At 37.3% G+C, this 27,583-nt stretch overlaps 2 protein-coding genes across 3 annotated transcripts in view; one reads left to right on the plus strand and one right to left on the minus strand.

Annotated features, from left to right (window-relative positions):
* Positions 1-3,297: 3,297 nt before the first annotated feature.
* Positions 3,298-13,349, plus strand: LOC149812835 (alpha-mannosidase 2-like). Its single transcript, XM_089992396.1, has 4 exons — positions 3,298-3,962; positions 4,398-4,547; positions 6,416-6,448; positions 10,112-13,349. The coding sequence occupies exons 1-4, from the start codon at positions 3,450-3,452 to the stop codon at positions 12,878-12,880; spliced, it is 3,465 nt and encodes a 1,154-aa protein (XP_089848522.1). The 5' UTR covers positions 3,298-3,449; the 3' UTR covers positions 12,881-13,349.
* A 154-nt stretch (positions 13,350-13,503) lies between these two features.
* The window catches only part of LOC149812836 (uncharacterized), a 46,719-nt gene continuing 32,639 nt past the window's right edge, over positions 13,504-27,583 (minus strand). Inside the window, exons 10-15 of one of the 2 annotated variants that reach the window (XM_089992398.1) lie at positions 15,260-15,376; positions 15,020-15,125; positions 14,846-14,938; positions 14,693-14,761; positions 13,879-13,921; positions 13,504-13,765 (exon numbers count right to left, since the gene is read on the minus strand). In XM_089992398.1, the coding sequence (XP_089848524.1) occupies positions 13,665-13,765; positions 13,879-13,921; positions 14,693-14,761; positions 14,846-14,938; positions 15,020-15,125; positions 15,260-15,376 (529 nt within the window). In that variant the 3' untranslated portion in view covers positions 13,504-13,664. Of the gene's footprint in view, positions 13,766-13,878; positions 13,922-14,692; positions 14,762-14,845; positions 14,939-15,019; positions 15,168-15,259; positions 15,377-27,583 lie in introns of both variants that reach the window. The other variant, XM_089992397.1, reaches the window with a different exon arrangement.

Consider the following 27,583-nt stretch of genomic DNA (forward strand, 5'->3'; position numbering starts at 1 on the left):
ATGGAATCCCAACTAGAGTCAAGAAAGGAGATTCAGCCGATTCCAGTAATCGATGACAAAAATAATTGATTACTTGCTTAAAGCAGACCATAGTCAGACTACATGAGGTGCCTAATCCTCTTACAGTAAAAGGAAGGGACACCATAAAATCCTAACTATAGGACATAACACCAAACAATGCATCATCCTTGGCCACACCATCCAATACTACTTGGACACGGGTGAATTGCAATTTACCAGTGAAGAACACCTAGAAGAGAATAAGAATCTTGTTATCTATACCTTGTTCCTAGAGAATTAATAACAATATAAATATTATGGATGAGACCCAAAGTAAGACTTCAGAGGTGTGAATCAAGGAGGCAATCAAATGTAATTGTAATTCCACAAGTCATTGTTGATTCAGAAGACCTAAAAAGGTTTCTGGTCATCCCAAAATGAAGCTTTATACCAGTCGTTAGAGTGGAGCAATAGGACTAGCCAGAATAGTCAAAGCAGCAACATGTAATTGAACCATTCTATTGGATAAATCATCAAGTCTTCTAAACCCAAGAGTATTTAGTCGTCAAAAGCTCTCTCTATTATTGCCCTTCCTTTAGGTCATGCCGGACACAAGGAGTGAGTCATATTATGCCATCAGGAAAAGTATGTAACAACCAAAGCATCTCAGAAAGGGTGTTCTTCTCATTCTCCACTGGATTGGATCTAGGTCTCGTCGCGAGCTTGAGACAGAAGTTCTAACTGCTCAGTTCTGATTAAAAAATGATTTGATTCAATTATTTGGTTTTTATGAAACTGATTTACCTAGTGAAACATTCAAAAGATTCAGAAAATACAAAAAAAAAAACCAACAAATTTTTTAAAAAATTAACAAAATAACAAAATAATAGATGTCAATATAAACAACATTCATAAAGTAGCATCACAACTCATTCGATTTGGAGGGAGGGGGGGTGTCGAATCGATACTTGTTTTGAATCGGCTAAGGGCCTATTCTATTTGAATCAGCCTATTCAGACTGACTTTGGCAACATTGCTTAAGAGTAAATGACCTGGTTTTCCTGGTTATAGAAAAGATGAGAAGCCTTGATACAAAAATGATTTTCTAAAACAGGAAGCCCTTCAAAAATGTTACTGCTTTTACCGATATAATGGCTTTTCAAAACATCACATCTTGATATTTTTGAAGTATTGCTGATATTTGTTACATATATTTGAACCGAATTGTATGGGTTTTAAAATGAAATTGACATCCCTCTAAGTCAATCAGGCTTGTTGGCTTTTACATGGTATAGTGACCTAGTCTGCTTGACCGGAGCCTGAGCCTCGAGCAATAGTGAAAGAAATGACAACCCAATTCACCATCACCCCCACCTTTTACACAGAAAATTTTGTAGTAATTGGATAATTACAATAACAATTACATACCCCAAAGATGTTGGTCTGTTTGGAATCTGTAGCTGGGATGGGCGTTTATGGACTTTATGCATTTGAAGAAGTGGCAGCTGCCAAATCCTGATTTAGTGTAAATACAAAGGAGCTCACTTCCCATCTCAAATGCATAAACACTCATCTCAGCGCCAAGATTCCAAACATGACCACCAAGGTAGTTTGATCAAGATTTTACCTCGGGACCACCAAATGCATAAATGCTCATCCCAGTGCCGAGAATCCAAACAAGCCCTTAGTGCAGTTTGAGTAGCCCTTGGTTGTCAGATGGGCAGTTGGGGGGCTACCGTCTTGCATAAACTGAAGCCTAGCATAAGCCTTGGAGATGAGGGTCTTCGCTTTTTATGTTATCGGGATGATATGACCTTTGATCTAAGTACCTGTTTTTGATGTTTCACGATTTTTATTGGTTTTTCTTTCAAAATTATGTCTTATCTGATGCCGATATCTTTGTGTTTAAGAAGGGTCATAAATGTATTTTTTTAGTATTGACATGTGAAATACATTATGTATTTGAGTATATTGAGATCAGAATCTTGAAAGAACATACGAATCTAGGGCTTAGTTTTTCTTTTAAAACGAAAAACACTTTTGGTTGAAGAGACCTTAACAAAAATCTTACCTTCAACCCCAAAAATGAGTTCTTTACACTATTGATCTGTGTAGCTTTTCTTTCTGCTCTAAACAGTGATTAGTTTTGATATTGCCTCTGATTCCAAACACAGTTAAGCTTTAAAAAATGTAAAAAATTTAAACAATAACTTTAATAAAAAGAATATGCAAATGTATTATTTAACTGAAAAAGCATTATCCTTTTCTAATGCTCCCAAGAAAATAACAGTGATAACCCATACCACCCAGGTGGTATCCCATGTGGTAAGCCGGATCCTGTGTCAAGCTGAAGGCCCAGGATCGAATCCGGCAATAGAAAATTTGTAAAGATGCATCATTGCTTTGTAGTAAACAAAAGTTGTACGTAATTCTTTCTTTTTGCAATACAAATTTTTTTTTTTGAAAAATCGTGATTTGAATTACAAGGTTATTATGGCTTTCCACCTTAGATAGCAAGTACAATTGACAGTACAAAGTATACAGTCTGTAAGTTGTGTCACAATGAAATTAATGGCCACATAAAACCTTTCATGTCACTAGGGACACGAGTCCAAAATGACAAGTCCTGAATGTATATTTTGTGCTGTCAATTTCATTGTGACACAACTTGCATACATACATTTAAATTTTTAATCAATAAAAATTATAGTTTGATATTCTAATATTAAAATTATTTTATCAAAATACTATTAAAATTATTTTTATTACTTTTTAGTAGTATTTTGATAAAATAATTTAAATATTAGAATATCAAACTATAATTTTGATTGATTAAGCATTTAAATTTATGTATGCGCATGTTTCATTTTTGAAAAAAATTTAAACTTGAACTTGAAAGTCATTTGGTGTCTTCGCGTCCACGTATCTTTATGACATAACCTGCAAGAAAATATAATAGTAATGTGAGATAGCATTTGCTAGCGTCGCGGGTAAAGAATTCTTTACTTAGAACTCGTATGGAGGAATTTTTCTTTTCTTTTGAGAAAAACTCATATGAGTGAAGATATTTTGACCATATCAGATCTCATGGATGTGTTCAGCATGGTGAAAATAGTAAGAATCGACCGTTTGGATCTTAGTTTTTCAAGGTAAAATTGTGTTTTTTTGAGATTTGACTTTTCAACCATCTTAAAACCTGATATATATATTAGAAAGAGTTAGAAATGAAAAAAAATATAAAAAATAAAAATATTACAGTTTTTTTGGGGGATAAGGGCCCCTCTCACACAAGACTTTGTAAGGAAAAGGTGACGACCTTTCATCTTTGTGCCCTTTAACCATGAATTGAGCTCTCTCTCTCTCTCGATAGACAAGCTGTCTTCTGATCTTTGTGCCATTTCACCATGAAATGAATTGAACTCTCTCTCTCTCTCTCTCTCTCTCTCTACATGGGGGGAAGGCGTGGTGCTCAGACCCTCCCATACTCGAAGCTCAAATCGAAACCCAACAAACGGAGAAGGAACCGACTGAGCGATCTCCTCCTAACCAATATCTTCTCACTCGGACTCTTCATCTCCCTCGTCTTCTTCGTTGGGGTGGTCATCAAGTACGGAATCCCGAATCCCCTGTCCTCCAAACCTCGAAACCCCTCCCACCCATCTCTTTTCAGGCCCAAGAAGTCGTTCTCTCGGAGACCCATCTCCTCCAATTACACGTTTTCTCCCGTAGACATCAGCACCAAGGCTCTCTATGACAAGATTGAGTTCCTGGATGTTGATGGAGGGCCTTGGAAGCAAGGGTGGGTGGTGAAGTATAAGGGAGACGAATGGGACGACGAAAAGCTGAAGATTTTCGTCGTGCCGCACTCGCATAACGATCCGGGATGGAAGCTCACCGTGGAAGAGTACTATTTGCGCCAATCTCGGCATATCTTGGATACCATTGTTGAGTCTCTCTCAAAGGTAACACCAAATTTTTAGCTTCTGCAATGGCCTTTTTGATATTTTTTTCTTCTTCTTGATTGTGAAGACAGCGTTTTTTATTCGTTTTGTTGATGAATTAGATGAAATTGATTGGTTAAGTCATGGCCTTGTGGTTCCAATTTTTGTGGGGAGTCTTTTTTTTTTGTGGATGGTTTGATAAAATGGGCCATTTAGGAGATTGGTTTGCTCCAATTTTTTTGTGGGAATCCTGATTTTTTATGGTTCGCTTTGAGTTTTGTATTGTTTGTTTTTGTCGCCAATATGGTGCAGTTCGGTTTAATTGGGGACTTTGAGTTGATTTTTGCAGTGTTGTGTCTATGCGTTGCTTTTCTCTAAAGTGGGAGGTTTTTTTTTTGGTTAAATTGGGAATTCTTAGGAAAGAATTTTTTTTATCTATGAAGTTGGAAATGGCAGGATGCTCGGCGAAAATTCATATGGGAAGAGATGTCATATCTGGAGAGATGGTGGAGGGATGCTTCTGATTCAAAGAGACAAGATCTTGTCAATTTAGTAAAGAATGGGCAGTTGGAGATCGTTGGAGGCGGCTGGGTGATGAATGACGAGGTAAGTTACTGAATGTTGAATTCTTCCGTGCCTTCCTTGTGTTTGTTTAATGTAGCTGAGGATATAGATTTAGGGGATAAGGACATTGATGCATGTTATATGAGATAGTACTTGCGGCATGATTCACAACTGTGAGTGAGTGTTTGCCTATATCATTTTGAAATCCACCAAATTTACTGTTTCCGTGATTGAGAGGTTGAAATATCAAAACTCAATCTCGTTTGAGAAATTTCACAAATTAGTGGGTACTGAACTAAGGTTGTCACCACTTTACATCACTTCTTCATTTGTGAAGGAACATCTTTTGTAATTTTTGTTCGTATTGCATTTTAATCAGTCTTCACATTTGGAGCAGTGTTATTCTAAAGCTATGCACCAGACTCTCTCTCTCTCTCTCTCTCTCTCTCTCTCTCTCTCTCACACACACACACACACACACAGAGACACACACAGAAATCTTTTGATAAAAATCCACAAAGGATATATTAATAAGATTATCGGTTGATCATGAATATTGCTATCATGTTAACCTTGCAAATTCTCTTATATTAATTAGTTTTAAAAGTTTGATATTGGGTTTCTGTTCTACAAAGGGTACTTCTAGTTCCAAGGTAATTTTGTTGTCTACCCAGTTTTTTAACATTCTATCACTTGCCTCCCTTTTCTCAAATTCTTGATTTTGGCATATTTTAGTAAGACTAGAGTCTATTTCAATGCACAGTCTCATCCTGATGTAACATGCTGATTTCTTAGGTGTATGATTTGTTTACCACGTCCTGCATATTTTGAATGTTCATGTCAACCAGTTTGCTTTTGTGATGGAATCCATCTTTTTCAGCATTCCCTGTTACAGATATCTGAATAAATTGACTCATACATGAGTGGTAGTTCCTTTTTGAGAATTTCTCTGTGGTGCGAATTAGATGATCAACATAAAAAAATGAAGCTGCTCTGGTCGAGAATGTAAAACACAGTTGGAAGACTTAATAATTTCTTGAATTGCTGGTTCGCCATCTTTATTCTTCTCCAAGTCAACATGGACACAATCAGCCTGATATCTTTCCAATTCCAACAAATCAGAGTTTAATGTTTGTTACAGATGACCATAGCTATTATTCCAGTCATACCAATAAACACTTGGTGTGCACATTCAAAGTCTCCATGCTGTTACTGAGAAACCATGACAGGCTGCAATAATCACCAGTAACCTGTCAGTTATAGCACATGCATAATGAGGAGATGCTTCCTAATGCAATTACTGTCTTGATCAGGGTTACCGGAAATGCGTTTCCTGGGAAACTGTTTCTGAAACATGTGGGAAACACTAGTTTGTTACTGCAAGCACAGAGAATGTGGAGTTCAGACTTGGCAAATGCCATAAAAAAACTAAGAAAATTGTCAGAACTTAACTGTACAAGTCCATGGTGTACTTTGCCTTGACAAAAACTAAACGAAATAGTAAAGAAAACGTAGATAATGTAAATTATGATGAGATGACAAGTTTTGGTGATAAGCTGATTTTCTAGGTTCAATGTTTTAAGTGTTCTTCAAAAATTACTATATAAAAACATCATATTGATACTGTACTTTGTCAGCAACTAGCTGGATTTAATGTTTTTTCTCCTTTCCTGCCCATCTGCTACTTTCCTTTTAAAGTTGATGCTACAAACTGCCTCTAAAGTCAAGAAGGTCACACTTTCTGATGAGTGATGAGTGATTTGGGGGGTGGGGTGGAGTGGTTGGAGAGATGTGGGGTTTGGAGTGCTTGGACTCTGTAACATGCAACTTTAGATTTCACTATTTCCAGTTTTATCTATCTGTAAAAATGGTTCTCTAACAATGACAAATGGAACATTTTCTGTTTGCAGGCGAACTCACACTATTTTGCTATTATAGAGCAGGTATGCATAGCAGCTTATTCTCTTTTGTTTGTTTTTTTTATTCATATTTAGTGTTGCTTGCTATCTGCCTTAATTTATATCTCTTCATTTTATCCAGCAATTACTGTAGCTCAGAGTGAATACACTTGAACAACAAACCTGTCGGTTTTCTTAGTATTTTTCCTTTCTGAATTCTAGCCTGTGTATGCTTATTGCATGCAACACTTGCCTTTCCATGAGATGCAAGTAACCATGAAAAACAAAACAATTTTGCTTAGTTTACGGAACATTGAAATCCTTGGTTTTTTGAAAAACCATGTCATTATGATGATGTGTCCATGAAGTGCCAGTACTTTTTACTATCAGTGTTTTACTGTATATTCATATGTCCAATGCCCCATTATCTGTTCACTTGTTGTTGGTTTGCGTGGTTTATGCATACTGTTAACTTTCCACCAGCTTCTACGTCTGTGCTGCATAGAATAAGTGAGCCAATTTAATTGAGTTATGCTATTATTTTATCTTAAGTTAATGGTGTTTTTATTAATTACATAAGGAATTATTGTTGTGTCATTTACTGACTTAGAGCCTCTCATTTCATGTGTCGCATGAGGTGGAGGTGTTTAGTTGTGGGTCCTGCATCAAATTGCCAATCTTTCATTTTTGTCCGGTTATTGTTTGCTTTCTTTAGTCTTTATTCCTTAGTCATTCATTTTTTTCCCTATAATTAAGAGAGAGAGGCTTAGAACATGTGATTTATTGGCTTACCTTAGACAAGTGATTCTCATCAACTTTGAATATAGTCAACACAAAGTGATTGACAAACGCCTACTATATCCCCATATTGGGATGATACATTCTCCTTATATATTGTATATGCCATTTGATTCAGGTTTATGAATAAATGATTCATTCATGTGTAGTGGAATTATCCGAATGGGTTTCATTTTTGTGTATAGAAAAATTTGAATGGGATGGTAGATTCCAATGCCTAGTAACTGAAGATATCTTTCAAATATCTGCAACATGGTCTTTCTTTTGAAGCATGTTTGAAGCTTTTGGCCTTCAATATCTTCTCAGGTGATGTACCTATACGTGCTAAACTGCTATTATGTTTGTTTTGCCATGCCACTCTGGACTTGTGGAAAAAACACTCTTCACTAAAAGTCAAGGTCATGAAACTTTATCATCGACCCTTTTTTAAGGGCAGTGTGCAGTTCATAGTCATACTTGATGGTGGGGAGAGATATGCTTTCAACTACTTACCAGAAAGATTTGGTTGATAAATTTCTTTGGAGAATTTAAACTTTTGTGCGATAGATTGAAATTGAATATTAAAATCAGGTAAATGCCTGTGGTAAATGAATATAATGCAAAAGCATCGCGTAAAAAAATGATTGAAGTTTGGAGTTCATGCTGAGCATAATTTGAATGTATGAGAATAGAAGTGTTCTTTTGTTGTGGTTCAAGAGATCATGCTTGACATGATTTTTGTGCATATGCATGATTGAAATGAATGTAACGTAATGATGTGAATGCATGGCTAAATTGTATGTTTATGCAAATGATTGCATGAGAGCCGGTAATGTATACAATGAATGTATCATGAATATGAATTTGTAATGAATAAATTATGACATGTATCTTGTATCAAAGCATAGTTGAATGTGTCATGTATCATGCACGAGAGCATGAATTAAATATAACATGAATCATGCATAAGAGCATAAGAGGGTTATCCTGTGAGATAATGACACTGGAATATAATCTATTACTTTAATAAAAAGATAACCCTGGAACAAACAATTGTACATTGCCTATGGCAACTTCAACAATGAGTCAGCCATGGTGAAAATGTAATATCTAGAAATCTGGCAGTATATGTCAAAAGATCACCAGGTAGTCAACATCAGAGAGAGCTATAAGGAGTAAGAAGTCTGCACGCATAAGCAAATGAAGAAATTCTAGTTATGCCCAACCTACAATTTTCATCCTGTAAAAAGGCTTTGGTTCTTGCAATAGGTGGTGTGTGCTACTTTATTCAGGCTTATACTATTACATAATGTAGATAACCTTGTAGGCCAGATCAGATGATTGCTTGATGAACTCTTTGTCCATTATCAATTAGACGAATGGTATAGCCCATATTCTAGCATTTGTAGAAGGTTCTGTTGGTTTCTAGGAATGAAACCAGTAATTGTTTTTGTATTGCTTGGCTATATGCTTTTTACTTGTGTGTTGATCAAACTATGTTGTTTGTAATAAATAAGTGGATATTAGCTGTGTAACATACTAAATGTCATTCCGCTTCAGAAGGATCTGCTAGAACTCAACAAATTTGGGAAATATTAAAAAGGCTCACCTGAACACTAGCTGCATGAAAATTATGGAATTTTTTTTCTGTTTTTTTCATGCTATGCTAGGAATGATTAGGAAATGAAACCATAATTAAGAAAGCTAGCCCATGTTTTCTAGATCAACACTGAAATAAGCAATTGGGTTTTTCTTTCCAGTTTTCAGCATTTACTGCTTCCAGATTCCTTTCACTGCCTAAAGTTACTTACTAAACCATGCTTGGTGTTGAGTGAGTTTGTATCTTATGCCCATGTGCACTTGTTACATTTCTGAAGCAATTGTGGTGACTCCACACACACACACACACACTATATATATATATATATATATATATATATATATATATATATATATGGACGAGCTTGGGTGTGAAATGCGTACACACAGGGCACTTCCGGGGTGTTCTCTTTTGCAAATTTGGTGCTGCAGATGTCTTTTACATGGTCTGTTTACTAGGTGTGGGTGTGAAGTGCGTACGGACAGGGCACTTCCGGGGTGTTCTTTTTTGCAAATTTGGTGCTGCAGATGTCTTTGACATGGTCTGTTTACTAGGAAACGACACCTGGATTATGTTTTTTCTATGTAACCATCTATGTCACACGGACTCTTCTAAGAGGGCATCGCACCCTCGTCGCACCCGCACCCAGGTGGGTGTGACACTTGGACACAACTTCCTTTGTGTTAGGTGAAGTGAACCACACTGAGGTCCATTTCTATCCAAAAGTAGATTCAGTTAACCCTAATCAAGTTCATTTTTATCTATATTATATATATAAATACATAAATGCACACACATACACGTAGTGTTAACTTAAAACTGTTAAAATATATATATATATATATATATATATATATATATATATAGAGAGAGAGAGAGAGAGAGAGAGAAAGAGAAAGAGAGAGAGAGAGTAAAAAGAAAAGGGACAAGTGTGTGGCGAGGACTAGTTGGTGCCTAGACGGCTTGGGTGGGGACTAGTCAGCATTTTTGGGCCCTTTAGGTCTAGGGCATTGAAATGCCATGGGCTAGGCATTGGGCCTGTAGGCTCCTAATCACCGACTTTCACTATCTATCTATCTATCTATCTATCTATCTATATATATATATATATATATATATATATATATATATATGTGTGTGTGTGTGTGTGTGTGTGTGTGTGTGTGTGTGTGGCTACTTGCAGAAATGCTTGTCTTTTTTGCCTCTTAAGTGTCATGTTAAGAGTATATAGGATTTTCAGCCATTTAGCTTATCATCTTATATGCACAACTGATTGTAATGCATAATGTTGGGGTGAAGCCACATTGACATCCGTAAGCTGTATGTTTTAGATGATGGAAGGCAATACGTGGTTAGCTGATACCATCGGGGTTGTTCCTAAGAATTCTTGGTCTATTGATCCATTTGGTTACTCTGCTACAATGGCCTATCTGCTTCACTGTATGGGTTTTGAGAACATGCTTATCCAGAGGACTCACTATGAGGTGAAAAAGGAACTTGCACTGCATCAGAATCTGGAATTTTTATGGCGGCAAGGGTGGGATGCGGATGAAACAACAGATATATTTGTCCATATGATGCCTTTTTATTCTTATGATATACCACATACTTGTGGACCAGAACCAGCTATCTGTTGTCAGTTTGATTTTGCTCGCATGAGCGGTTTTGGTTATGAATTCTGTCCATGGGGTCAAAATCCAGTTGAGACTAATCCAAACAATGTTCAGGAAAGAGCCTTGAAGTTGTTAGACCAGTATAGGAAAAAGTCTACTCTCTATAGAACAAACACCCTTCTTGTACCTCTTGGGGATGATTTTAGGTATGTCAGTGTTGATGAAGCAGAAGCTCAGTTTAGAAACTACCAACAGCTATTTGATTATATCAACTCAAATCCATCTCTAAATGCTGAGGCAAAATTTGGCACACTGGAAGACTATTTTCAAACATTGCGTGCAGAGACGGAAAGGATAAATTTTTCTCGGGCTGGGGAGCTGGGTTCCAAGGATCTTGAAGGTTTCCCTTCACTATCAGGTGATTTTTTTACCTATGCTGACAGGCAAAAGGATTATTGGAGTGGGTATTATGTTTCAAGGCCATTCTTCAAGGCTGTTGATCGCGTACTAGAGGAAACCCTACGGGCATCTGAAATTATGTCTGCCTTGGTGCTGGGTTACTGTCAGAGATATTCATGTGCCAAGTATCCCATCAATTTCTCCAACAAGTTGACAGCAGCAAGGAGGAATTTAGCACTTTTTCAGCACCATGATGGTGTCACAGGCACTGCAAAAGATCATGTAGTTGAGGATTATGGACTTCGAATGCATACTTCCTTACATGACCTGCAGATTTTCATGGCTAGGTCCGCAGAAATATTGCTCAATGTCCATCATGACAAGACATACAATGAGAAGTCTGAGCAAACTCAGTTACCTCAGTTTGAGTCAGAGCAGGTGAGATCAAAGTACAATGTTCAACCTATGCACCGTATCATTGAAGTCCCCGATGGAAGCGTGCAAACAGTTGTGTTCTTCAATCCTCTAGAGCAAACAAGAGAAGAAATTGTGATGGTGGTTGTTACGAAGCCAGATGTATGTGTTTTGTCATCAAATTGGACCTTTGTAAGAAGTCAAATTGCTCCTGAGTTACAGCATGAAAAGGATGAGTTATTCACTGGGAGGCATCGTGTTTTCTGGAGGGCTTCTGTGCCCCCGTTGGCTTTACAGTCGTATTATATCGCTAATGGGTATGTAGGATGTGAGAAACCAAGACATTCAAAAGTGAAAGTACTTGGTGGCTCAAAGCCTTTGTCTTGCCCTGTTCCTTACACATGTTCAAAACTGGTAGGGGACGTTGTAGAGGTTCAGAACCACTTGCATACTCTAACATTTGATACCAAGCATGGCCTTTTGCAGAAAGTCACTAGTCATAAAGATGATACTGTAACAGCTGTTGGGGAAGAAATTGATATGTATTCTAGCATGGGAAGTGGGGCATATCTGTTCAAGCCTACAGGCGAAGCTCAACCTATTGTTCAGGCGGGTGGATGGTTGATAGTTTCAGAAGGCCCTCTCATGCAGGAAGTTTATTCTTACCCCAGGGTGTCATGGGAGAAAACTCCTATTTCACATAGTACTCGTATATATCATGGGGAGGATACAGTTCAGGGATTTCTAATAGAGAAGGAATATCATGTTGAGCTTCTTGACTCCAACTTCAATGACAGGGAACTGATTGCTAGATTTAAGACAGACATCGAAAACAAAAGGATCTTTTATTCAGATCTAAATGGTTTCCAGATGAGCAGAAGGGAAACTTATGATAAGATCCCACTGCAGGGAAATTACTATCCAATGCCCTCACTTGCCTTCCTGCAGAACATGGAGGGTCGGCGGTTTTCTGTCCATTCTCGCCAATCATTAGGTGTGGCAAACCTTCAAAGTGGCTGGCTTGAGATCATGCTGGACAGACGATTAACACGTGATGATGATAGGGGTCTTGGTCAAGGTGTGATGGATAACCGCCCAATGAACGTGCTGCTTCACCTTCTAATAGAAACCAATGTTTCTACTTCGACAAATAACTTGACAGGTCTGCATCCCTTGATTCCATCCCTGCTCTCTCATCGGGTTGGTTCTCACTTGAACTATCCAATGCATGCATTTGTGAGCAAGAAAACAGAAGAGATATCAGTGCATTCACCTCCAAAATCTTTCTCTCCACTATCATCTTCCTTGCCATGTGATGTCCATATTGTTAATTTCAAGGTCCCTCGTCCATTGAAGTTCCATGCATCAACCGAAGATCCAAGATTCTTACTTATTCTGCAGAAGAGGGGCTGGGATGCATCTTATTGCAAGAGGGGAGGCTTTGGATGTTCGACATTAGCAGCTGGGTTGTTTGATCTCTTCTCTATATTTAAAGATCTTTCCATCTTGGAAGCAAGAGGGACCTCTCTCAATCTATTGCATGATGACACTGACAAGGTAGGGAACATTGAGGAAGCACACAGAAAGCAACTGCGAGACATAACTAATGAGGGACTTGTGCTGTATCCAATGGAGCTGCAGGCATACAAATTGAAAATAAGGCCAAAACAGTGAGCTTAAAATGCTTTCGTGGTTCATACTGAGAGTAATTCAATCGTGTCCGTCACCACTGGAAGCTTGTTGTTCTTCGACCTTCTTTATAAGCAAAATATTGATGGACTGTGCAATAATGCAATTAACTGAGATCTGTATCTGGCGAGTGTGAATGGGATCGGTGAGTGGCATCAGTTTAGCGTTTTAGCAGGTTCTTCAAAGTTCAATCTGTCAAACGTGCTGCAGATTTTCATGACGCGTACTAATATCCAGCATTCACGGGTGATAGTTCAGTGGAGCTTAATGAGAAAAGACCATAACAGGATGTTTCACTTGTGCTTTTCAGCTCTGTAAAATAATGCTGCTTCAGTTAAAAAACATTTTAGGGATTTAGTCCATCAAATCTTCTTGATTATAATTAAATTTTAGTTGGTTTTGATTTCTCAATTTACCATCTTTTTGGAATATTTAAAGTTGAGACTTTTGGGGATGCTGATCTTGCTCTTTTAAAATAGGGAGAACATATCTCTCTCTCTCTCTCTCTCTCTCTCTCTCTCTCTCTCTCTCTCTCTCTCTCACACACACACACACACACACACACACACAAGAACTTCGGCAATGTTGTATTAATCTCGAACCTTATATGATTTCAAAATGGTTATTTTTATTCAGTTCATATGATGAAAATACAATGGGAAAATAAGAATGGGTGAAGCGCTGAAGCTGAACTTGTGATTCTATTTGAATCTGTTCATGAAAAGGTGGGGAGGAAAACTGGATAACACCCTGTACGGGAGTTTTTTTCCTATAAAATAATTTCCTCCAGTACACTCGTATTTAGGGTCTTATGAGGCAGCACGATACAGTTGCCAACCACCACTTCATCCTCCACAGTCACGGACTCCCCTACATTTGAGACAATGATTCAGACTATCAGCCTCACTGTCAAGCTGGTTTATTATCTTGTGCAAATGAACAAACAACCTCACCATTGCATAAGACAAGAGATCAGTTTGTACCTAAGATTGTTATTCCAAGTTTTGCATTGTAAGCTTCTACTCCCTGAGAATATTAACCAAGACCAAGATTTAATTCAAGCAATTTCATGTACTGCAATATATCTTTAACATGAAAATCAGCAGAGAACACTACAGATCATTGAGAAAGGCAGCTGGTTTAGCAATCCAAAGGCCCATAAACAATTAACGCAATGATGAAATATAATAAGCTCAGAACTAGTTGTAAGAGTTGCAATGATTACAGTGGCTAGGTAGACAGAGAGGTTAAAGGAACATGTATATTGTATTCCAAAGATTAAACAATGGTTACTCAGAAGAAAATGATTAACTAAAACAAATAAAAAAGGCCAATAGCTAGCCAGCCACTCTGAATTAAACCATCACAGTTTTCAGCAGTAAACTGATCATAAGCCATGAATCATAGCAATCTGGACATGTCTTGGCTTCATAAAGCACTTAGCTGAAGGATCGTGTCCGATATGGCAAAAGATGACAAACCCAAATATGATGGCATGTTGCATACAGACCAGACCCCCTGCCTCTTCCACTCTATTCAATGACCTTAACTGAATTAACTAATCGAATTTTTACAGCTAACACCTAGAAATTCCTACAAGATCATATGACATGGTTAATTAGGTGGTCTTACTTTAACTAACACGAGTCATTCGATAACTTCAGAATATTTTCTGTAATATTACCAGAAGCTAAGGCAGTTTAGATGTCTGGGAGACAAAAAAAAGGAAAAAGAGAAGGGAAAAAGGTCGCAGAAGTTGGTATTATTGATCAGAGGAAAAGGGAAGCAAAAATTTACCTGAACTCGTGACCATCTTCCTATAGATGACTTCCAACCTAAGATGGCATGAATAACCAAAGCATGTTCCTGTTGATATAACAAGCATTGCAATATTATCAATTTGTACATATAGATAATTAATGCACTTTCTGTTACAGCATTAAAGCCGACCTGGACTTCAACATCATCTAGAATGATACAACTGCTAAGTCTTGCACCAGCTCCAATACGAGCATTTGCAGATATTGACACATTCGGACCAATCTGTTCATGAAGAAGTCGGGGAAGTCAATACTAAAGGAAAATGTGAGTAATAATGTGAAGACAGAATGTGAAGCTGATCACCTTTGCGGTAGGATGAACTTTTGCAGAAGGATGAATATAAACATTACCAATTATAGTAGCACTTCTAGTGCCGTCACCACTTGCCAAAAGGTTGGGGCAAGTGTGCCTGAAATAGGAAAGGTATAAACCTGAAGATTTGAGGGACATCCTACAAAAAGACATTAGAGTAACTATTTTGATTATGCAGTCAACCAGGTGATGCCACAGATAACAAATAATGGAATTGAATAGTCCTCATACCCTGGTGTCTTGATCTGCTCCCAAAAGTCCAACATCTCATACGTGTACAGCTGCTTCTTTCCAGCTAATGGTGACAGGATATCCTGATCCAACCTCACAAAATCTTTTGGAATTGTCCTACATAAAATCCCAAAGATGAGTATTCCAATTGTCCCTTGGTTCCGGGGCAATTCAGTTAACAGAATATATTCATCTTATTTTGCGGAATAACTAAGGCACAGACAAAATGCTAAATACGCACAGAATCTGCTTGAAGATCCCATGCAGTCATAGATAATATGAGATAATGGTGGCATGTACATGTGAAATTGTTAGGAATAAGCCAATGATATCAAGCAAACAAGTTATTAGGATAATAATTGGCTAAATGACAGCTAAATTGTTTGTTCGACTAGACATTTGAATATCATACAGGATTTGACTATGAAGGTAAACTACCACTTTGCTTTTGGCAATCATTTAATAGGAAGTGGACATTTAAAATGGTTAAGGCTTTTGGGAGTTGAATTTCAACAAATTTTTCACCCAGGGAACTGTTAAAACATATGTAATAATACATCTATATATATATAAATATAGATGTATATTCACCATAATACCCGATAGGGGTATTATGGTCATTTCACAAGTACCCAATAGGGGTACTTGTTTTATTTCTTTTATTTTGCTGTTTTTTATTTTTGTTTTTTTATTTTTTAAAATGTATTTTGGATACCGAAAAGGGGCCCCACAATGGAGTCGTTGGGGCCCCCAACGGTCACAATTGTGACCGTTGGGGGCTCCCAACGACTCTATTGGGAGCCCCTTTGGTCTCCTTTTCTTATAAATAGGGGGAACCCCCCTTGTATGTTGTATTGCTCTTGAGAGCTCCTCTTCAATAATAGTGATATTATTTTTCATGTGTGTAGCCTTTTTATAAGGCCTTTCGTATATCCCTTAGTGGATTTCCTCTCTTATGCTTGTTGCATTTGTCCGTGTGGGACATAGTGAATGCTTTAGCATTCTTGGATTCTTCCGCATATTTCATTACATGGTATCAGAGCCATACGATCTTCTAAGGTAAAATCGTGTATCTCTCTACTTCTTTTTTTTCTCTCTCACCTCCATTTTGTAGCAATGGAAGTCAAGATCGATCTATCATTCAAGCTTAATGAGAAAAATTACATGATGTGGGCATCCGCAATGGAGAATAATCTCAAAGGGAAGAAGCTTTGGGGTTATGTAATGGGGACCATTCCGGAACCCCAACTTAAGCTCACAAAGATGGAAGAAGATCAAGAGAAAGCACTTGAAGGCGATGCTCGTCTCAAGGCTATTGAAGATTATCATCATCAAATGGAAGATTGGGAGAGTAACCATGCAAAAATCCTAGCATGGTTTATGAATAATGTTGAACTTAAGGTATGTGCAAATATTGCAAAATTCCGTCGGGCAAATGAAGCTTGGTTTTTTATGAAGGGTATGTTTACCCAAAAGGATCTTGCAAGAGCTTATTTTTTGCAAGAAAAAGTGAGAACCACAAAACAAGGTGACATGAGAATACAAGACTATTATAGTGCTCTAAATCCTTTGTGGGATGAATTGGCTCTTTTAGAGCTTAAATGGGTGTCTATGGAGGATGTGGTACTAAGACAAAAACAAATGGAACAAGATAGATTGTTTCAATTTTTATTTGGGCTTCGTCCCGAATTTGAACAAGTTAGATCCTCACTTCTCCATAGATCCACGTTTTCTCCCTTAGAAGAGGCTATTGCCGAGATTACTCAAGAAGAGACTAGGCATAATATGGGTAAAAGCATTGATGAAGTTCTTTCCGTATCTAAACCCGGCAATCATGTCAAAACATACAAACCACCTCATTTTGGTAAGCAAGGGAGTGGTGGAAGAAAAATGATTATATGTCATCATTGTTATGAGCCGGGGCATATTAAACCCGTTTGCCCAAAGCTAAATGGAGCATTCAAGCCAAAGGTGGCTTCCGTTGAAGAATCATCTACCAAGGAAGATGATGGCAAGAACGGGGATCTCAAAGATACTCTTGGACAAATTTCCTTGGCTCTCCAACAAATTCTAAAGGCTACTTCTTCTACCTCCGGTGCCGCAATTGCCTCATCATCACCTCCCGGTACGTACTTTTGGATTTTAGATTCCGGAGCTTCTTTTCACATGACCCCTCATGAAAATGCATTAACCAATGTGCACACCAATTCAAAAATGTCTTGTGTCTCTACGGCCGATGGAACTTTTCTCAAAATAAATGGTGTTGGAACTCTTGATTCTAAAAATGTTCAAAATTTCCTTGTTCCAAAAGTTAGAATAGTTCCAAAATTAAATCTTAACCTCTTTTCCGTTTCTCAAATAGCCGACCATGGATGTAAAATATCTTTCTCATCCCAAGGGTGCTTTGTGCAGGATCTCCGGTCCGGGAAGCGGATTGGGCAAGGCCATAGGAAGGGAGACCTTTATTTTATGGATAATTTAATGCTTCCAAATACCTCATTTTGTACTTATGTCCAAGACAAAAATATTGAAACTTGGCATAAAAGGCTTGGACATCCAAGTTACTCTAAAATGTATCTTTTTCCTTTTGGACACAAGTTTTGTAAAGAAAAAGATATCAATTGCAAAGATTGCATTTTTGGCAAAATGAAGTCTACTCCTTTTCCTATTAGATCCTTTGTGACAACAAGACCTTTTGAATTGGTGCATTCCGATGTTTGGGGGCCATCTCCGGTTCTATCTAAAGGTGGTTATTCATATTATGTTACTTTTATTGATGATTATACTAAATATGTATGGATTTATTTTCTTAACTTTAAATCGGAAGTTTTTAACTTCTTTAAAGAATTTCATGCAAAAATTCAAAATCAATTTCAAAGTCAAATATCCATTCTTAGATCCGATTCGGGTCGAGAGTACTTATCAAATGATTTTCAATCATATCTAAAACAACATGGCATTTGTCATAAAAAATCTTGCCCAAAAACTCCTCAACAAAACAGTCTAGCGGAAAGAAAACATAGGCATATTTTGGAAACCACTAGATCCTTACTCATTTCTAAAAATATTCCTAAAAATTTTTGGGCCGAAGCCGTGTTAACCTCCACCTATTTAATCAATAGGATGTCATCTTCAAAATTGAACAATATCTCTCCTTATGAAAAACTTTTTAATATGACACCCGACTACAATCGTCTTCGGATTTTTGGGTGTAAATGCTTTGTTCTTTTACATAAAAGAGATAAATTGTCACCTAAAGCAATAGAATGTGTATTTTTAGGATATGGTGAAAATAAAAAAGGCTATAGATGCTTTGATCATAAAAACAATAAGTTATTTGTCTCCAAAGATGTAACCTTTTTAGAAGATGAAAATGGATTTGACATATTGGAAAAATCAAATGAAATTGATTATATGTTTATTAATGATCTTTTAGAAGATTCAAATGATGACTCTTTGAGTCATCCAGAAGTTTTAGAAAATACTCATGATTCTCATGATAATGATGTATCACCAACTAATGGTGACAATCTCCAAGTATACACTCGGCGTGAGGAAGCCCAACCTATTAGTGCTTTAGAAAAATTCTTGCGGCTTAATGAACCCCTAGAAGAGACCTCCCTTAGGCGTTCTTCTAGAGAATCAATTCCACCTAATAGGTTTGTCTCATATGAAACTCTCTCACCTAAATATAGAGCTTGTCTAATAGCCTTGCATTCTTACTATGAACCTTCCCATTATAATCAAGCAAAAAGTATACCTCATTGGGTTGAAGCAATGAAAGTTGAACTAGATGCTTTAAATAAAGCTAAAACTTGGGAAATAGTTCACCTTCCTCCAAATAAGAAAGCTATAGGATGTCGATGGGTCTACAAAGTCAAAACAAAAAGTGATGGTTCCCTAGAGCGTTATAAAGCTAGATTAGTTGCTAAGGGATACTCACAAGAGTATGGCATCGATTATGAGGAGACTTTTGCTCCCGTGGCTCGCATGACAAGCGTTAGAACTTTAATTGCGGTAGCATCATCTAAGAAATGGCCTATATTCCAATTAGATGTTAAAAATGTCTTTCTTAATGGTCAGTTGAATGAAGAAGTATATATGGACCCTCCGCCGGGAATCAGTGTTAACCAAGGTCAAACCCTTCGGTTATTAAAAGCTTTATATGGTCTTAAACAAGCCCCTAAGGCTTGGTATGATAGATTTAGTGCTATCATGTTACAATTGGGATTTCGTTCATGTTATACTGACACTGCTCTTTTTGTTAAACGTGCAGGTAATAGTATCATCATCCTTCTGCTTTATGTTGATGATATGATCATCACTGGCAATGATGAAAGTGGTATTCTTAAAGTTAAAAATATGTTAAAACATAATTTTGATATGTCTGATCTGGTTTTCTCAGGTACTTTCTTGGTATAGAAGTTGCATACTCTCCTCGAGGGTATATATTGTCACAGATGAAGCTTGCTGCAGACATATGTTCCAAATCTGGGATTTCAGATGATAAAAAGGTGGAGACTCCCGAGGTTATCAATGCTAAACTAAGGATGGAGTTCTGCTGGATGATCCTACGCCCTACAGGCAACTCATAGGCTCCCTCACCTATCTGACTATCACCAGGCCGGATATTGCTCATGTTGTGCACTCTGCAAGCCAATTTAAGCATGCTCCTACATCTGTGCATATGAGTGCTGTGCTCCGGAGCATTCGATATATTAAAAATACTTTGACTAAAGGGTTATTCCTATCCTCAATCTCTTCCTTAGATTTACTAGCTTATACTGATGCTGACTGGGGAGGAAACCCAAATGATCGAATCTCAACTACTGGCTTTTGTGTTTTCCTAGGAGATTCGCTAATTGCTTGGAGGTGCAAGAAACAACAGAAAGTCTCATTGTCTTCTACTGAAGCAGAATACAGGGCTATGGCAACTACTACAATGGAGCTGGTGTGGCTTCGAAGTCTTCTTCAAGATATGGGAGTCGAAATTAACGAGGCTTCGAAGCTTTGTTGCGACAACAAAAGTGCCATCTACATTGCCAGCAACCACACTTTCCATGAGAGGACTAAACATATTGAAATGGACTGTCATTATGTACGTGATGAATATCTTTGTGGGACAGTTACACTGCCATATGTCACTTCAGAATATCAACTTGCAGATTTCTTCACCAAAGCCCTGCCTGCTCCTCGCTTCTTGTTCCTCCTTGGCAAACTTTCGGTCATTCCCCCGTAAAGTTTGAGGGGGGGTGTTAAAACATATGTAATAATACATCTATATATATATATATATATAAATATAGATGTATATTCACCATAATACCCGATAGGGGTATTATGGTCATTTCACAAGTACCCAATAGGGGTACTTGTTTTATTTCTTTTATTTTGCTGTTTTTTATTTTTGTTTTTTTATTTTTTAAAATGTATTTTGGATACCGAAAAGGGGCCCCACAATGGAGTCGTTGGGGCCCCCAACGGTCACAATTGTGACCGTTGGGGGCTCCCAACGACTCTATTGGGAGCCCCTTTGGTCTCCTTTTCTTATAAATAGGGGGAACCCCCCTTGTATGTTGTATTGCTCTTGAGAGCTCCTCTTCAATAATAGTGATATTATTTTTCATGTGTGTAGCCTTTTTATAAGGCCTTTCGTATATCCCTTAGTGGATTTCCTCTCTTATGCTTGTTGCATTTGTCCGTGTGGGACATAGTGAATGCTTTAGCATTCTTGGATTCTTCCGCATATTTCATTACAGGAACTACTATGGAAGAGGACAGCTTGATCCCCATCCCTTTGCATGGCTTTTGATTGGATCCAATAGAAAGCACATAGCCCATAATGTGTCATCACAGAAGCAGTCTAGTATGACCTCGCTGTCATTTGAATTGTGTAGTAAAATTAAGTGTTGGAGGATAACAAAGTCCAAGAATGGTCATTTGCAGAACTGCTGCAGCATCCACTTCTAGGATAGTGGGTTTAGCTTGTGAATAGTTTGCAGGGATCACCTAGTTTCTGTTGTAGTTAGCTGTGAGCATTCAGTTTGTGTGTGTGTGTGTGTGTGTGTGTGTGTGTGTGTGCGCGTGTGTGTGTACGTGCATGCATGGAAAACCTGATGATCCATAACCTCGACCATCACAAACATAAAGCACATGTACTTGTGCATGACTGTGATACTGAAGGATGAGTATACTCTTATATTGAGGTCAGTAGGCACAACATGAAAGACCTACATTCTCCAGGTTAAAAGTGGTTAGACATTCTTTAAAAATAGTTCCCTTAATACCGACCAACACAAATCTCTTTCCTTTATGATTGTAATGAAATGGTGGTCTTCCACAAATGCACCAAGAAACTCACAACAAATGTGTATTGAAGACACTACAAGCATAACCCATGAAAGGGTATAAATCATGGTTTTAAAACTCGTCGAGTCAACTCGTTGACTCGGCTGACTCGGCTCGGCCCTCCAACGAGTCAACCCGGCAAGGCAAACTCGGCCTTGACTCGGGCCTGACTCGGCTTGACTCGGTTTGACTCGGCCTGACTCGGATGAGTTCTCGGATGCTTGAAATTTGATTTTTTATTTGAGTTAAACAAACATGGGACGAAGTACGGTTGTTACAGACAGAACATATGTTTTGTCTGTTATGTTCTAAGGGTCTGTCCAATCTTGGACAAGCAATCAGACAGACCCTTAGGGTCTCTTGTGAGTGTGTCCTTAGTGGTCCTTGTGTTGGCTGATTTGGTGGACTGATGTGCTCATTGGATTTGTGGTATGTGTGCTCTTGGATCTTCCCTGTGTGTGTGTGTTAACTTCGTAACAGGTACTAAGTATCACTATCATAGCATAATCAACTATAATATTCATCATGTATTATCATAAGCATAAAATTAAGGAACTAAGTATATGTTGGAAACTGGTAATTGGCCTTGTAGTAGCCAGTAGCTAGAAGTCACTCAAGAGAGGATTCGTAATGTTTTCATAAATTTCTACCAATAAGACAAATGTCAACAGAGCTTCACATAAGTTCTTGGTTGCTTGACAATGCACAGAACCATCAAAATACAAAAATCTCGCTAATTCATAAAAAACAACATTAGGAGCCAGTGTTCATAGGGAAAAGAGTTTTAGCTCTGTTTGGGAGTGAACAACCAGGATTTTATATGCTGCATCTCTTTCGAGAATTTTTGTCATGCCACTTAATTTCATATTTTTCAACTGACACCATAGTTATTCTTCAACTTACTCCATAGTCCTTTGTCTAAAAAAGAAATTTGAAGGCTATTTAGCAGGATATCCTAGAGTTTTTTGCTACAGCATTAGTTGCTTTTAATGACCTTTGTTCATTTGTCAAGGATATACATTTATATATGGTCACATGGACAACAAAAAGGACACATGGCATGCCATTGTTGTTCAATTTTTCATTAAGAATACTGTATAAGGGGGCATGACACAAGGGTAACTGGTAAGTTGGGAATATTCCTATGAGATAGTCTGGCAGAGATCAACCTATGCATTTTTCAATGCTATTGCTCTCTATGAATGGTTTAACTAGAAAATGACAAACCCAGGAAGTAATACAAGCAAAAACCAAGCTAATTTAGTTGATGCCAATTGTTATCAGTTCAAAAGCAACCTAAGAAAGAGTCACATCTCTCTCCCAGTTTCAGTGATTACATGCCTTTACACAACCCAAGGATCTCTTGTTTACTGAAAAACATGGTTTGAGACAAATTATAAATTGTTTTTCTTTTAAAATCAAAAGTTAACAAAACCCGGTCCGAGTCACCGAGTTGACCCGCCAAGTCACGAGTCAATAAAGAACCAGTTGAGTCCCGAGTCACGGGTTTTAAAACCTTGGTATAAATGAAAGAACACTTGAAAAGAATAATATTTTATTCATACACAAAAATGCTTAAGAAGCATTTGAAGTAGGTTACATTGAAGGGGTTCACCCCTATTTATACTAAGAGAAGCAAGAGAGGAGAGCTCATTTTGAGCTCTCCTCAAAAGAGACGTCCTTATTATAGTCGTTGGACTAGAGTCCAACCGCTATACTTCAGTCAAGTTCTAGTGAACTAGATGCAAAAAATACCTATAAAGATAAAAATAAAAATAACAAAAGATAAAAATAGAATAACAATATATATATATATATATTACATTTTTAACACTCTCCCTCAAACTTACGGTACAATGAGCGAAAGTTTGCCTAAGAGGAAGTGAAATCGGGGAGCCGGGAGAGGTTTGATGAAGAAGTCTGCTAATTGATACTCTGATGTAACATATGGCAGATCAATAGTTTCATTTAGATACTCCTCTCTAACGTATTGATAGTCCATTTCAATATGTTTGGTGTGCTCATAAAATGTTCGGTTGCTTGCAATATAGATCACACTCTTGTTGTCAAAGCACATACGTGAAGCTTGTATAGCTTCAACTCCCATGTCGGCAAGCAGACGTCTGGGTCAAACTACTTTCATGATCGTAGTTACCATGACTCGGTATTCAACTTCGGTGGATGAAAGAGAGACCTTTTGTTGCTTTTTGCATCTCCACGGTATTAAAGATTCACCTAATAAAACACAAAAAACTGTGGTTGAGTGTCTGTTATTAGGATCGTCTCCCCAATCAGCATCAGTATGTGCAATTAAATCTAGTGGCGAGGTTGCAGATAAAAAAAGTTCTTGTGAAAGAGTGGACTTGATGTATCTAATAATACGCAAAACAACTCTCATATGAACAGAGGTGTGAACATGTTGGAACTGGATGACTGTGTGTACAGCGTGTGCAATGTCTAATCTGGTAATGGAAAGGTAGAAAGTGCTCTGATAAGTTGTCTGTAAGGAGTGACATCATCAAGAGGTTCCCCATCATCAATTTTCATTCTAACATTAATAACTTCTCGAGTGTCTACTTTCTTATCATCTGTAATTCCAAACCTTGAAACAATATCAAAAGCAAATTTAGATTGAGACATTAAATACCCACGAGGGGAATAAGCAATTTCAATTCTTAAAAAATATCTTAATAGACCTAAATCAGTCATTTCAAAATGAGTTTTAAGAAGATTTTTGATGTTTTCAACTCCCTGTTTATCGCTTTCGGTGATAATCACGCCATCCACATAAAGGAGAAGCACTATAATTTCTGCATCAAAATTCTTAACAAATAAAGCAGTGTCAGTCAAACATGATTGAAAACCAATGTCAAGAATAACATGACTAAACCTATTATAATAAGCTTTTGGTGTTTGTTTAAGACCATAAAGAGTCTTTTCTAAGCAAAGAGCTTTACCATTAGGGATATTAATATTAGGTGGAGCTTCCATGTATACTTCTTCAACTAGGTTTCCATTGAGAAATGCATTTTTGACATTCATCTGAAATATGAGCCATTTTTTAATGGAAGTCAAGGCAATTAGGGTTCTGACAGTGGTCATACGAGCAACTAGTGCAAAAGTTTCTTCATAATCGATGCCATATTCTTGGGCATAGCCTTTGACCAGTAGTCGGGTTTTATACCTTTCAAGAGTTTCATCACTCTTGGTTTTGACTTCGTAAACCCAACGACAACCTATAGGTTTCTTACCTAGATGAATATCTTGAATAGTCCAAGTGAAGGCTTTTTCAAGAGCATCTAACTCAATTTGCATGGCTTCTACCTGTTCTACATAATTTTTGGCTTGAGAGTACGAAGATGATTCAACATATGAATGCATTAGTGCAATAACTGCCCTATATGTAGGTGAAAAAGATTCGTATGACAAACTTTTCAGGAGGCCTTGATACTCTGGATGACCTTCTGGTTGGTATATCAGAATATTTTTCAAGTGCACATGCAAGGTTTCGTTCTCTTCGTCTTGAATATTGTAAACCAACATCTCTATGAATTAGCTCTTCATTGTCATCATTGTGTTCAAGATCAATAGTAGTTTGATCATTGTCAAAGTCACATTCAAGATCATATTCATTATCTTTTGATGTTAAACCTATTATAAAAGAGTATTTAGTAACTTTCTTAAGTTTTTCAAAATCAAAGAAGCTCTCTTTTTTTAGAAAAGAGATATTTCTTGATACATATAATTTTTTATTTTGAAGATCAAAACACCGATAACCTTTTTTATTATCGGCATATCATAAAAAGGCACAGGGAATCGCACGAGAAGAGAGTTTGTCATTCTTGTCAGTAAAAAACAAATCACTTACATCCAAACACTCTCAATCTAGAGCAAGATTTACAAGTTGTTCAATTGGAGTTATATTTTCCAAAGAGGAAGATGGCATTCAATTAATAAGATGTGTAGTAGTTAGGACAACTTTTGCCCAAAATTCCTTTGGAACTTGGTTTGCTGTCAATAATGTCCTAGTTGTTTCCATGATGTGTCGATGTTTACGTTCAGCCAGTCTATTGCCATGCAAATTAAGATAATCTTTGAATTCTTTGGACATAAATTCTTCCCCCGAATCCGTGCGAAAAATGAAAATATCATTTTGAAACTTGTTTTTAACCATGTTATGAAATATTTGAAAATATGAAAAAAACCCTCAGATTTATATTTAAGAAAATAAATCCAAGTATATCTAGAAAAATCATCAATAAAAATAACATAATATGCAAATCTACCTTTGGAAACAATTGGTGCAGGACCCCAAACTGTTAAAATGTAGCTTCTAAAATCATTGTAAATATAAATATATATATTTATATACATAGAGATATATTTACATATAATATATTATATGTACATATATCTCTATATATATAAATATATATATTTATATATTTTTACCCGAAAGGGCATTTCTGTCATTTCCTGTTTTGCGCATATTCACTTTTAGAATATGCTGTAATTTTCTTTTTATTTTTTACTTTTGTAATTTCCTTTTTATTTTTATTTTTTGATTTCTTTTATGTGCATTGGGGATCCCCCAATAGAGTCGTTGGGGGCCCCCAACGGTCACAAATGTGACCGTTGGGGGCTCCCAACGACTCCTTTGGGAGCCCCCCTTTGCACCTTCTAACATTTGTATAAATAGGGGTGTTCCCCCCTTGTATTTCCTAAGCTTGAGAGTCTCAAGCATTTGCTTTTATATATTGAAATACATGCATTATTGCATGTTTATTATTTATACACTTTTTGTGTATTTTGTTCAAGTGTTGTGAGAGTGCTTTCGTGCACTTCTTTTATAAAGTTTTTATGCTTGTTTATGTATTGTCTCTTCGTAGACAATTTCACATGGGATCAGAGCTCGGTTGGTGATTGGAGATCGTGAGATCCGCCTTTGTTCGAGTGCCTCAAAAACCGTGCCTTCGGATTTTTTGAGATTGAAGTGGTGGATCTTGCTTCTCAAATATTTTAGGTGGATCTTGTGCTAAGAAGAAGTTGAAACATCGGATTGGTACGTCTTTTTTCTTCTTCTCTCTACGTCTTAATGGGTGAGAAAGAGTCTCACTTTGCCCTTGGCTTCAAATTGAATGGGTCCAACTATCATATTTGGGCCGGGAATATGGAGGCCCACATAAAAGGAAAAGGATTGTGGGGTTATGTGCAAGGAACAATTCCGGAGCCGGAACCCAAGATAACCATAATGGACGGAAGTGAAATCAAGATTCTTGAGGGAGAGGAAAGGATCAAAGCTCTTGAAGAATACTCAAAGAAACACGACGAATGGGAAATGAAGAACTTTAAGATTCTTTCTTGGTTCTTCGCATCCGTCGAAACGAAGATTAATGCCAACATTATCAAATTCAAAAAGGCATCGGAAGCTTGGCATTATCTCGAGAAGATGTATACATCAAGAGACCTATCTCATAAGTATTACCTTCAAAAGAAGGCTCTCTCCCTTACTCAAGGTGAAATGTCTATTAGGGAATATTTTGCCGATCTTTCCTCTATTTGGGATGAGCTCTCTATGCTTGAACCAAAATGGAGTGGAGAGGCAATTGAACTCCGCCACAAGCAACTTGAAGAAGATCGTTTCTTCAATTTTTTGAATGGGTTGAGACCGGAATTTGAGCAAATAAGGTCATCACTTCTATCCTCATTTACTCCTCCCTCTCTTGAAGATGTTCTCACCAAATTAAGTGGTGAGGAGACTCGTATGAATTTATGTAAACAAGGACCAAGTGTTCTTATGGTTCCTTGTAATTATGAAGAAAATAATGAGGTTAATGCCGTATCAAGACCCGGAAATAATGTAAAGACCTATCGTCCTCCTCACTTTAAATTCCAAAATCAAGGAGGAGATGGTGGACAAAGAGGGAAGCGGGACTATAGCAAGACTATATGTCACTTTTGTAAAGAACCGGGGCA

The sequence above is a fragment of the Nuphar pumila genome, chromosome 16 (assembly GCF_984573655.1).
Source record: "Nuphar pumila chromosome 16, dmNupPumi1.hap1.1, whole genome shotgun sequence".
NCBI lineage: Eukaryota > Viridiplantae > Streptophyta > Magnoliopsida > Nymphaeales > Nymphaeaceae > Nuphar > Nuphar pumila.

Bases quoted from the DNA above. Each gene is read 5' to 3' on its own strand.
- LOC149812835 (XM_089992396.1), top strand. From the start codon at position 3,450: ATGGGGGGAAGGCGTGGTGCTCAGACCCTCCCATACTCGAAGCTCAAA. The intron at 3,963-4,397 runs GTAACACCAAAT...TGGAAATGGCAG, and splicing joins TTGTTGAGTCTCTCTCAAAG to GATGCTCGGCGAAAATTCAT. The intron at 4,548-6,415 runs GTAAGTTACTGA...TTCTGTTTGCAG, and splicing joins GCTGGGTGATGAATGACGAG to GCGAACTCACACTATTTTGC.